At 44.6% G+C, this 13161-nt stretch overlaps 1 protein-coding gene across 4 annotated transcripts in view; it reads right to left on the minus strand.

Annotated features, from left to right (window-relative positions):
* Nucleotides 1–239: 239 nt before the first annotated feature.
* The window catches only part of LOC110509694 (microtubule-associated serine/threonine-protein kinase 3), a 181867-nt gene continuing 168945 nt past the window's right edge, over nt 240–13161 (minus strand). For all 4 annotated transcript variants that reach the window (XM_021590734.2, XM_021590733.2, XM_021590736.2 and 1 more), the window contains 10 exons: nt 12805–12927; nt 12323–12435; nt 11488–11609; nt 11045–11259; nt 10619–10819; nt 9620–9846; nt 9251–9373; nt 8841–8977; nt 7570–7754; nt 240–7389 (listed from right to left, as the gene is read on the minus strand). In XM_021590734.2, coding sequence (XP_021446409.2) covers nt 3467–7389; nt 7570–7754; nt 8841–8977; nt 9251–9373; nt 9620–9846; nt 10619–10819; nt 11045–11259; nt 11488–11609; nt 12323–12435; nt 12805–12927 — 5369 coding nt within the window. In that variant the 3' untranslated portion in view covers nt 240–3466. The remainder of the gene's footprint in view (nt 7390–7569; nt 7755–8840; nt 8978–9250; nt 9374–9619; nt 9847–10618; nt 10820–11044; nt 11260–11487; nt 11610–12322; nt 12436–12804; nt 12928–13161) is intronic.

Consider the following 13161-nt stretch of genomic DNA (forward strand, 5'->3'; position numbering starts at 1 on the left):
TGTGCATCTTAACGGAACTATTTAAGTAAGTGGGTCAGAACTAAGTTTAGTTCATTGACTAAAACAATCAGGGTAGTTCTATCATATCCATTAGAACTGAACATTCCAAGGATACAGTCAAGGCCAGGCATGCCGTTTTAGTATATCTCTTCATAATCTTTATATCACAATGACGCAAATAATAATGCATATTCAGATTGTTCATGATCATTTCATTATATCAATAGAGAAAAAAAACAGACTTTTACCATGCCTTTTTTATTTTCAGTGTTATGCAACTTTAGAAGTATAAATATCTGTTTTAATATACATCTATGACATCCATAGAGATTTCCTTGGGCAAAATACAAAAACTCAAACATCTGTATTGTACAAATCCTAAAAGACAAACCATATAGTAAGCAAGTTCATCTAATACTAGTTTCACACATAAAGGAAAAAAAGGAAACTCCAAAAACAAGCAGGACAAATGTGGGACCCGACGGATGTTGAAACAGAGACATTGACCACCACACAGATAGACAGTCTAACACAACAGGGTGGCTGGATAGGTGAGGAAGTCACAGACACTACCAACACGAACATATTTCCTGTGACGTAGCGTATCGACTTGGCAAATCATTAACACAATATACAAAATATACATCCATGAAGTATTTGTAAACAAACACTGAATGTGCTATTTTTAAAGGATTTAAACATCAATCAGAAAAAAAGGCATGGGGACAAATAGACACTCCATCATTAAAAGAAAGTGTTTTCTGATTAATTTCCATCTGTATCCACCAACTGGGCACAACGTCTTGTTTTGATTTGACATTTGGTTGAAATGTCATCTAATGTGAATTCAACGTCAAATCAACAAAAAATGTCACCGTGTCATTCAATTTTGGTTAAAGTTAGGTGCAAAAAAAAAAAAATGAAATTCCCTTACATTGATGACTTTCTTCAAATCCTATCAGTTTTTCACGTTCATTCAACGTCATCCCATTGAATCTTTTTGGTTGAAATGACGTGGAAACAAGGTTGACTCAACCCGCTTTTGGCCAGTGGGAAGAGCCTGTTTGATAGGGACCAACATTCTCATCTCAATCATTCTTTCTACTAACTTGTACAAGTAGAAGGAAGGGGAAAGGTGTCTAATAAGGTGAATTTTTTTTTTCCTCTCCCCCCAAATGTTTGACAATACATTTACAATAACTAAATGAGAATAGTAAAACTTCAGATTCTTATTTAAAAAAAAAAAAATCTTTACAATCAATCTCATTCGTTATTTTCTACAATGTGCATTCGTGGGTACAGGTTACCATTTATGTAAATATATAGCGTCCCGTTTAGTTTTTGTTTGCCTCCCTAAGATAAAGTAGATTGTCTATTGTTATGACATAGCCCACATTAGAGTAAATATTGTATAGCATATTTTGAAAATCTACTTTGTGTTGGATATTTAGGATATGCAATCAAAAGGACTGGCGGCTAAACTACAGGATATGCCTACGTCAGCGTAAAAGAAGTCCACTGTTTTTTGATACACAAAGCCAGTATGATCACCTAAACATCAGCTGTCTAGAATAATGACCTATGTATATAAGATTTGTATACTGGTGCATTTTGTTCTTACAAAATCAGTCATTTCAAGCCTATTGTTAGCTAGACATTTAACTGGATATTGTTTTCATCTGGCTGATCTGGCACATAAATGTAGGCTACTGCATTGCTTACGGAAAAAAGAAAAGAAAAAAACAGGAGTTGAATGAAAATGACAAAAAAAAACAATACAAACAATACAAACAATAGAACACAACTTCAGAAGATTATCTGAAATCTAAATCTCTTGCAACCCTGACGTTCCCAATATATTTTCTAGACGTTTACTTGAATTTGAGCCCTTTTTTAATTTACCATACCCAAAAATGCATTTCCCATTGCATGAACATCTATATCGCACAAATATAAACAAAACTGGAAAACAACACCCAATAAGATGCAGATTACTCCTTAAAAACGGACTTTCAGAAATCTCTTCCACAGTGTGGCAAACATACTTAGAATTGTTGGTTCATTCCATCAACTCATTGAGCTTGCATTCTACACATTGTCATAATAACATACATATTTTCTCAGTGAAATATTCAAATTTATTGGGCTCAGTGAAATATTCCAGTGTATTACAATTCTTCATACATTATGGCAAAATCGAGATTGAACACATTCTTGGGAACCACTTGCCTCTTCCAGCTTTTTATTTGTTTATTTTCAACACTACATTTTTGAGGAAAAGCACAATTGCCCATTTATGCTTTATTTCTATTCAAGTAAAATTCAGAACATATCGGAACTGTTAAAATTACCATGTTAGAGAGGATGTATTTTGGATAGGTATAGATAGACATTATGTTAGCTTATTCTAGACCACAGAATTATCAAGCAGAACATGATTCTGAAATGACATCACTGAGTATACAAACATGACATTGCAAAATATATACATATAAAACAAACACTTATATTTACTTAAGCCCATGTATCCCAATTTGTACAGTTAGTGTTGACATAATTACTTACAAGATATTGCATAAAAATCAAAGGTTAAGAAATGTAGAGATGTGAAAGGAATGTGAATTACAACACAACCTGCTAAGAACAGCAAGTTTTTTTTAATTCCCCATAACCCTAAGGCCTCATCCACTAAATATGATTCCAGAACCGTAAGATGATTCCATATTAAATAGTTATAGGTAAGAAGTACAGAAAATAGTGCGTTACTTCTGTGCACCGCTATCCCAAAACCCCCCAAAAAGCTAACTTCACTTCTTGGTAATAGAAAATAAAGAAAAAGCGACATAAGATAAAGTATCTAAACAAACTTGGTGATATTTGACTTCGGTATAACGAGTGTGAGTGAATGATCTGCATCAATATCACAACGCTTAAATGGTTGACTGGATGATGTGCCATGGCTACTGTGTTTTCAGCTCACATAACTCTTTGAGTGGGAGTGAAATGGACATAGTTCAGTCTACACGCATCCAAAGTCTGCTACCTTTAACGTCAGGTGCTCTAAACCCAGTGCAATTCAATTCAACGTGCCCCCTGACATATTGATTGCACATTGCACTCTGCTGTCAATTAAAAAATAAAGCCCCCAATCAATCACCAGATACACATTTGACACCTTTGTTACACACAGCAGAGAACCACAAATGAGCAGCAAATCAGTCTACATTCAGTCCAAAAACATTAGACATTTATTGTATCGACCAAGCATTCACAATCACCACCACACACACTCAGGATAACACACAAAAATCTGTCTCTCTCACGCAATATAAACACTGAAGTAACAGCTTCCCCGGTTCTCAAAAAAATAAGGCATGATGACACTACTAACAAAAACAAAAATGTTTTATTTCTGACATATCGCAAAAGCAAAGGTGGCTGCCGTCATATTTTTTAAATCCAGCATTTACTTCCTGTTTGCGGGGCCACGTGGCAAATCCTTCGATTGCTTGTGTCGGGCCAAGTCTTTGTCTGAACCTGTGGCTTCTTTCACCACAGCAGCCACTCTTGAAATCTCTCTCTTGGTGTTTTTCTGTGCAGACGCTACCTCTTGAGCAGATTCCCCTTTCTTCTTGTCAGCCTGTTCTTTTCGGCTGGAGGTTACCTGCTTGTCAGAGTTAGTGACCCTTGGTTCAGCTGTGCTGAGTTTGGCCTGGGGGGTGCTGTTGCTGGGGGTAGTGGCTGCTGGCCCTGTGGCATCCACCCCACCCAGGCCCCTATAAGAGTCCAACCTAAGGCCTTCTGACCTAGGGGCCTCTTCCCTCGGCTTCTCCTGGTCCTCCCTAGAGGTCTGGACCACAGCCTCCTGTCCGGTGCTGCCGTTGGCCCTGCTTGAGAGAGTTCCACCTTTGGGTGGGTGTGCTTCTCTTCTCACTGCTGGGGCTGGCACCACTGGTAAAGGGGCGGATTGGGAGGGAGCACTGGACCAGGTCGGAGGCTCTTTCTGGGCTTGTCGGGTTGCAGCAAAGATATGGGCTGGCTCTTTCATGACAGTGGTAGCGTTTGGGGAAAGAGTTTTGTGAGGGGGTGATTTATGTTTTGAATCTATGATTTGTCTGACAACTGTTGAAGTAGTGATTTCCTTTTGTTTGGAGTTGATTGAGGTTGAGATAGAGGTTTTCTGAGGGGCTGATTTCTGTTTTGAGTCCAGGTTATCTTTAATGACTTGGGCTGGGGTTGGTGCAAAGGTGTGGGGTTCTGGTTCTTTCTGTTGCTTTCTTGGGTCAGAGTTTTGTCTGACAACTGGAGTTAGGGCAGGAATTTGGGACAAAGATTCCTTTAGTTTGGAGACTGAACTTTCTTTGACATGGCTTTGGACTGAGGTTTTGAGTAGGGGATCTTTCTGTTTTGAGTCTGGGATTTCTTTGACCATTGAGACCGAGGTGTTCTGAGATGACTCTTGCGGTTTTGAATCCAGGCTCACTTTGACGACTGGGGCCGTGGCTGGCGTTTTCGCTTCATACATCCCCCTCTCCTCCTCTGTCTTCCCAAAAGTTTGTGAAGGGAGAGGTGAGTCAGATCTTGGCTTAGTTTTGGGATTGAAGATCGTTTGTTTTGTTGAAGCGGGACTTGGTGGGGACTGTTTCACTGTCCGCACAGGACTCGTCTCTTTGATATTTACATCAACAGTTTGCTTTTTAGTGATGGGTATTTCTGCCTCAAGAGCGCCTTTGACCCAAGCCTTTTCAGAAGGTCGATTTGTTAAAGATAACTGCTCTCGCTCTCCAGTCTTTGCATTGCTACCCTTCATCTTTGGTGACGTGGGATCTTCTCTACTTTGCTTCGCTACACTACTATTTGCTACCTGACTGCTAAGGGTACAAGCATATTTTCTTTGATCACACCTTTGTGTTGCTTCTGTTTTACCAGTTGCATTGTACAACATTTCTTTTGACAAAACACATTTTACATCCACTTTAGGACTTGTCTCTCTGACTTGGGCCATTTTATCTCTTCCTGCGTTTGCAGTTTGGAGCTCCTCAACAGCAGACACACTGGCAGGTTCATTGGCATTGTTTGGAACTGGCCTGTTTCTTTGAACCGTGTCGGGATTCTGGGTTTTCTCCGTGCCATGCTGTTTTTGAGAAGCTTGACCACTTGTTCGGTTCTTATCTCCAAGACTAGGTATTGGAGCAGGGATGGACGATTGCATTGTGGTCCCTGTCGAGGGACTGCTGGATAACATCTGCTGCTTTGACAGGTATGGAGTCTGCTCTAAAATATATTGTACAAATGTAGTGATGCTACCTGTATTCTCAGCTGGTCCTTGTTTCTCATTGCTCTGCAGGTAACTGGGCCCTGACTGACAATCTGAACTTTGCTTCACTGGTACAGCTACATGAGGGGCAGTTGTATGAACCTCCACTTTTGGGGCAGGGACGGATGGTGCAGTCTTCCTGGGATTCCCTGGCTTTGCGGCGACAACTGTATCGGATGTCTTGGAGATGTCAATGTTGTTTTGCTGTGCAGGAGCTGAAGTCTCTTGAGGTGGCTCCACCTCCTCCTCCTGGTCTTCGTTGCTGACCTCCCGTATGGAGGGCGTCTTCCCGCAGTGGGAAAAGTGGGCGCTGTGGCGGGATGTCCTATGATCGTGAGCTATCATACTGGACCTGCTCTCTTGTTTCCCACCAAAGTCGGAGACCTCTGCCTTGGAGGAAGCCATAGGGGGTTCACTGTGACTAGGTCTGTCGTGTGGCATCTCACCACTGCTACTGCATTTAAACCCAGTGTTGGAAATACTAGCCTCTTTGGTGGGAACTGGGCTGCTGAGGGCCACAACAGCTGCAGGGCTTAGTATACTGGTGGGCGGGCTTTTCTGCTTGTCAGAGGGTTTGAGCAGGGGAATCAACACCTGCCGCTCAACTGGGCTTTGCAGCCATGTGGGTATCCCTATTGAGCCGCCATCGCTGTCAGCCAACTTGGAGAGGCAGGTGTCTGTTTTAGACACCCTTGGCCCGGAAAGAAGGCCAATGTCCAGGGTGCCCTCCAGGGGTTTGAGGGAGGAGACCAGACGCCCCTCCAGCTTGTATTCCGAGGAGGTCTTCCTGAGGGAGCCTTCATTGGAGGAGATGAGCTGGAGTTTCTCCACGGCGCTTCCCTCCCCCCTCCCAGAGAACATCTTGGGGTTCAGGCCCTCAGGGCTGGTGTGGACGCTGCTCATTGTACTTTTGATGTGGTCTAGAGCCAGCGCTGAGTCCAGCTGCAGACTCTTGGAACGTATGGAGCTAAAATGGAGGCTCTCATGAATGCCGGGAGAGAGCCGACACATGCCGCCGTCTTCTCGCTCCTCGAACGACAGCCTCTTTCGGGCAAATTCCATGTTGGGGGCCTTGAAATCAAGCCTGTCTGGCTTACCGCCCTCTTTGCTCTGCCTGGACAGCTGCCACTCAGGCTTCTGGGGGCTCCAGTCAGGATGGATAGAGCACAGAGACGAGTCAGCGCTATTGCCCCCTAGTGGTTCGGGGGTGCCATCACCGGCACGCGTGTTCAGCTTCTTATACAGAACATCTTTTAGGGTGAAGCTGGCAGCTTTGCCTTCCAGTGAGACTGTATCTGAGCCTTGGCTTCTGCCCTGGCATCTTCCTCCTTCAGCACCAGATGTATCAGACTCCTGTAGAGCGTCCTGCTTCTGCAGGGATTCTCGCCTCTCTGACCAGTCCTGTTTCTTCATCACCCCTTTGGCTTTCAGTTTCTCCTTGTCCAGCTCTTCCATAGACTCCTGCCGACCCATCTTGCGGCCAACGGGCCTCTTGAGGCAGCCCTGCTCAGCCGGCCGGACCCGGGTGATGGCCGGAGGCTCGCTGGGCGTCTCCTCCACACTCTGCAGGGTGTGGTGGTCCATGTCCCCAGGACGCACCTCCTCACCCAGGGCCTCTTCCTGGGTCACCTCCAGGCTGTGCTTCCTGGAACACAGGTGCTTCTTGTCACCCGTGTAGGAGGGTGACAGCTTCTCCTCCGACTGCACCCGCTGGAGGAGCGGCGAGCGGGGCGGCTCCGCACTCTTGGGCCGTACCATGTGGCGGACAATGGTGGGGGGAGAGTGCATCTTGACTGGGAAGGCCTGAGGGGTCTTAGAGATCCCCATGGTCCCATGGCTGAGTAAGGGAGATGGTGAGCGCTGCGGGGAGGTGGGCTGGGGGGTCGGAGATGGGGTGCGGGCCAGCGGGGAGAGGGGAATGCTGCCGGCGGACTTGCGACGGCCCTGTCGAAGCCTCTGGCCCGTCAGTTTGGGGCCCAGGCCGTGGAGGGTGCTGGGACGAATGTGGCCGGAGCCTGCGGGGGAGTTTGGAGCGCTGGAGCTCGGGGAGCTACTCTGAGAGGAGTTGCCACCTGGAAACACAGAGGGAAGGACGTTATTCAACTAATAATCTTTTATAGTGGTAAATATTGTACACCTTAATTTAAGAAACGATGATTGTTTCACTGATACACTGCTCAATTCTAAAATGTATTTTATTGTGTACATTTAATTTATTCCATCGAATGTGAACGATTGACAGTCTATCTCACCTGACTGGTTGAAGTCGGGGGTTGGTCGGAAGGCTGCGGTGGGGGAGCGGGGGGACAGGCTGTGGGTAGGAGACCCTGGGAGACTCTCCCCAGAGGACAGGGAGCGGTTGAGAGAGGAGAAACTACGGCTGGTCTGCAGCAGAGGGGAGGGCTGCATGGCAAAACGCCTGAACACAGACCGCCGCCTGGAGAGAGAGGAGAGAAGACGACGTCAGTCTACCAGCATGAGGCCCAGAAACTCACTAGAATGTATTTGTGGTCTAGACTCTAGAGAGCGTCTAATCTAAGAAAACTATCCTTAAAAATGTGTTATAACTTTAAAAAAAAAACTGTCCTCTCACTGTCAAATGCGTTTATTTTCCGCAAACTTAACGTGTAAATATTTGTATGAACATAACAAGATTCAACAACTGAGACATAAACTGAACAAGATCCACAGACATGTGACTAACAGAAATGTTAGTCCCTAATGTGTCCCTGAACTAAGGGGAGCCCTGATCCCAATCCAATTGAGCACGTCTGGGACCTGTTGGATCGGAGGGCGAGGGCCATTCACCCCAGAAATGTCCGGGAACTTGCAGGTGCCTTGGTGGAAAAGTGGGGTAACATCTCACAGCAAGAACCAGCAAATCTGGTGCAGTCCATGAGGAGGAGATGCACTGCAGTACTTAATGCAGCTGCTGGCCACACCAGATACTGACTGTTACTTTTGATTTTGACCCCCCCTTTGTTCAGGGGCACATTATTCAATTTCTGTTAATCATATGTCTGTGGAACTTGTTCAGTTTATGTCTCAGTTGTTGAATATTGTTATGTTCATAGAAATATTTACACATGTTAAGTTTACGGAAAATAAATGCAGTTGACAGTGAGAGGACGTTTCTTTTTTTTTTGCTGAGTTATGATCATTGTTCTTAAATGGTGATATAACAATGTTTATGTTCTTGAGTAACCAATAAAACCATTCAGTCAATCAAAAATGAAAGCCACAGTGAGATCTTTGGAATGAAAAACTTGACCGACAGTGGTGATGAGAGTTGTCGTTGTCTAGTAGTGACAGGGGGTAATTTTAGCACTGTTGCAAGGAGCCACAGCTACACCCTGTGGTTATACTGTATATGACAAAACCTGCAAACGCTTGCTGTACAAGCTTAATAGTGACCTCTACAGAGCACACTGTAGAGAGACCTAGATCTAGTTAATTGGTTCATATCTAATAATGAAATGGTTTCTCATATAGAAAACAACAAAGCCAAACATGAAATTATTGCCTTTCTTGCGTCTTCTCCTTCTTGGGCTTCTTGGTGCGTCGGATCATCTTGCTCCTGCAGCTGTTCCTCCTGGCAGGCCCTGTTTTTATGGAGGTGTTCTCAAACGGTGTGGTGGAGATGGCCACCTTACTGCCACTCTGGAAAGGAAGCAGATACATGGACACATTAGATAAACTGGCCCAAAATGAGTGTTAAGTTAGAAACAGGGTTGTAAATAAAAAAAATAGTTGGCTGGACTACTGTAAATGAAATTACCGGTAGATAAACAATGAGAATATCAAGTTGCAAACTAGAAATACCTTTAAAATATACCTTATGCTTATACGATTACGTCACTACCCTTTGTGGACAATTGTTACTAGCAGTTACAGTACATCTGATGAAAGCTTTATATCCAATGGTTCTCTGACCTTGAGCAGCAGTTCCACCACCTCAGTGTGGACCAGGCCGTGGACCGGCTCTCCATTCACATGAGTGATGAGGTCACCAGCTTTCAGCCCCGCCTTCAGGGCCGGACCCGGGTCCTCCACATTCTAAACACATAGAAACACAGTTAGCTACTTGTATCTATCATCACTCAATAATGAGATCATATTGCAGTACAAAAACAAAACATTGTTTCCCATGGTACAGGTTTAATTGAATACAGCCACTTAACATATTATTCAATATCCAATGACACGGATGAAAGTGACCAACAGAAATGTACTGTATTACCGGTACTTCATTAGCTATTTGACTGTGTATGTCCCAACATGGTGAAACAAGGCTGTTCTTACTAAGACCGTGTGGTAGACAGTGTAGACATCACGGTCGCAGGCGTACACCGGGATGGCCCGCAGCGTGAAACCAAACTTCTTCCCTGAGCTGTGGATGATGATTGGCTGCCGAGGGCAGATGACGCAGAGCGAGGAGTCTCGGCTAGGGGAGGAGTCACGAGAAGATGGGTCCGAAGAGAGGGAGTAGGGGGATATGGGGCTGGCCAGAGGGGATACCCCGAAGATATCTGGAACAATAAGACGGACAAATAAATGTCATTATTTTGAATGGTTAAAAATGGCTGTAAATATCACAAAGCATGTAAGATAACTGGAAGAATGAGAAAGACATTTCTAATGATATCTGTACCAATATGAGACACACATTAATGAAAGGTTTTTACTAGGGGAAATATTGTGGCCATTGTGATACAATCAAGAGACTAATCTGGGAATCTGCCAGATAGTGTGAAAGCTAAATAAGTGTTACCATAAACGTTTTTTGAATAGCAGACCATCAATTTGAATTCTAAAAATTCTTCAAACCAAAAACCCAGTGGAGGTTCATTTAAAGGTAAAAACACAGACACACATACAAAGACCGCTACTGTCATTTCTATTGACCTGTTTTCCAGTGGCAATCCCCTCAGTACCCAGCTGTTCCTATAAAGCCTGGGAGCCATGAATTACTGTGTCCCTGCTGGGAGTGAGCCCTAAGGGATTTACTCCCCTCCCAACAGTGGAAGGGCCTCTCAGCTCACCACCGAGTTAGTGGCTCCTCTTCTGGGCTACTGCGCACACAGCCACTCCATAAAATGGAGCCTCATCCCAGCAGGAGCTGTGCCAATTTCACACAGTTCTTTCATCTCGGCATCTTTCATCTCTTTCACACTCCTCTCTCGAAATCCATCGCTCTAATTCTAATTATGTGCTCGCGCTTACTCCTCATCCTGTCCTCTAACCTCCTCTAAATCGAAATGCTAGAGATCACAGGGGTTGTGTGTGTGTGTGTCCTCTCACCTCCAGGGATCATGAGGGAGAGGGCATTAGCTGAGACAGACTTGGAAACTTTGGCAACACCACCATGCTTATCCCCATGTCCATCGGGCTGCAGGCCGCCATGCTGCCCTCCCAGGTCCATGGGAGTCTTGGAGGAGGAGTCAGGGCTGTCTATGCCCTCATCCCTGGAAGGAAGCGGGTCCAGGTGCTCTGAGAAACTACCTACAGACCAAAGAAGAACAGGATACAATTATGTCCAAAATGTTCCATTCATGTTTTTGTTACAATCAAGCACATTAAAAACCTTGAACCATATCATAACTTTGTTTTGCTTTCGAATACCAGTTGAACCCACAGTCTTAAACACCCAACATGATGCCCATATCTAGCATTATCCCTACATCTTCTACCAGCTCTAACCAGTGCTCTAGGCCCAGGCCTCCATACCAGAGAGAGTAGCCCCGCTGTGGGTGCTCCCGGGGGTGGTTGCGTCAGCCTCGTCCTCTCCGACGGAGAAGGCCACCTTGCTGGGGTCCCCCAGGACCAGGGACTCCTCATCTCCGTCCTCTGCCTCGGCCGAGATGGCAAACTTGGGGAGCAGGCCGGGGGGGCGAAGGCCCATGCTAGTGCTCTCTGTGTCCGAGGATCGGGACAGGGTGTGCCTGAGGGGAGAAAATGGAAATGGGTAAATATCAACCACCCTCAGAAAAGAAACATTCAAAACATACTAGTTTACTGTATTATAATTGTTGTACTGACTAATTGGGTTATGCATTGCAAGTGTAATGGTGATGAGAACTGAATGAATAGTGAACCAAAAGGTGTGTGAAAACAATAGATGGTCATTAATCAGAGTTTGAGTGTAACAGAAGGGATATTGTGAAGCGTACATTTCAGTGAACTCCGGTGTCCAGCTCAGAGAGTCCACAGTCAGAGAGCTCTCACTCTTCTTCTCCTCCGTCTCGCCCTTCTCCTCCAGCTGGCCACGGGACAGGTCCAAACTGCTGTACACCTACACACCACACAGACCGAGAGACCGACACATGCAGGGACAGACACACAGACAGAGACCTTACAGACTGTCCTCATAGAGGAAAAAAAACTACTGTACACCTAAACACATCACTCACAAATATGTCCATTCATAGTATGAAAAAGTTGGGACAGACCTTGATACTATAGAAAACAGGCAGTGATTCCAAAATAGCGGCAGCAGCCACTGCTTAGACTGCTAGGCTGTGCACTATAAACTGGTGGGTCGTGGTGGATCACGGAACAAAAACTCTTCCTCAGCCATTCTCCTGCCTTCGAAGGCACATTGTTTTCAGAGGCAGAACATACTGCAATGCAGCACAACAACGCGCACGTGTTGGCATTGTGTTCTACGTTCTCCCAAAATAGATCTGATTTGCAGCAGAACATTTATGCAAAGCTGAGACTTACATTACATGATGTAGGGGGTTGGGGTAAAGATGCATAGCATGTCTTATGGACCAAATCAAGTCTGTTCCATATGAAATCTTACATGTTGAGTTAACACTGATGTTGGTTTGAACTACAATCATTTTCTGTTTAAGGTAACGACCTCATTGATACACAATTGGCTTTCCATTATAAGGAGTGATATGGAAGTGTGCGAGTAGTGATGCCTTGAGTGAATGCTTTGTGACTTACCGAGAGAGTGAGAGAAACAGCGACAGAGCGAGAGAAAGAAAGAGAACACACCTTGGAGAACCTGTGAGAGCAGGAGGAGAACTGTCGTAGCTCCACATTGAAGTCTTCATCATTCGTATCCTCCTCCTCCTCCGTCTCCAGGTGATGGTACCTATCTGATCGAGCTGTGGGGGGAAAAAAAACTTTCAATTTTGAAGTAGCTGTATTGTATAGTATAGATTACTGTACTTTTTAATAGCAGGAAGTAGACTAGACTCACTGTCGAAATAGCTGTATTCTATAGTAGATTACTGTACTTTTTAAGAGCAGGAAGTAGACTAGACTCACTGTTGAAGTAGCTGTATTCTATAGTAGATTACTGTACTTTTTAAGAGCAGGAAGTAGACTAGACTCACTGTCGAAGTAGCTGTATTCTATAGTAGATTACTGTACTTTTTAAGAGCAGGAAGTAGACTAGACTCACTGTCGAAGTAGCTGTATTTTATAGTATAGATTACTGTACTTTTTAAGAGCAGGAAGTAGACTAGACTCACTGTCGAAGTAGCTGGTGTCGTCCTCTGACTCCAGCTGAGGGATGAACTCAGCCTTCTGTCTCAGCAGACTGTCCCAGTCCAGAGTGTGGAAGAACTGGTGGTGCTTCACCTCATACGCACCGCCTAAGGAAGAATGCACAAACACATTATGAACAGACACATATAACCTGACAGAGCTTGAGAGAATATGCAGAGAAGAATGGGAGAAACTCCCCAAATACAGGTGTGCCAAGCTTGTAGCGTCATACACAAGAAGACTCGAGGCTGTAATCGCTGCCAAAGGTGCTTCAACAAAGTACTGAGTAAAGGGTCTGAATACTTATGTAAATGTGCGTTTTTTTTGTTTTAAGCTTTGTC

Source organism: Oncorhynchus mykiss, chromosome Y, assembly GCF_013265735.2.
Source record: "Oncorhynchus mykiss isolate Arlee chromosome Y, USDA_OmykA_1.1, whole genome shotgun sequence".
In the NCBI taxonomy this organism is placed as follows: Eukaryota; Metazoa; Chordata; class Actinopteri; order Salmoniformes; family Salmonidae; genus Oncorhynchus; species Oncorhynchus mykiss.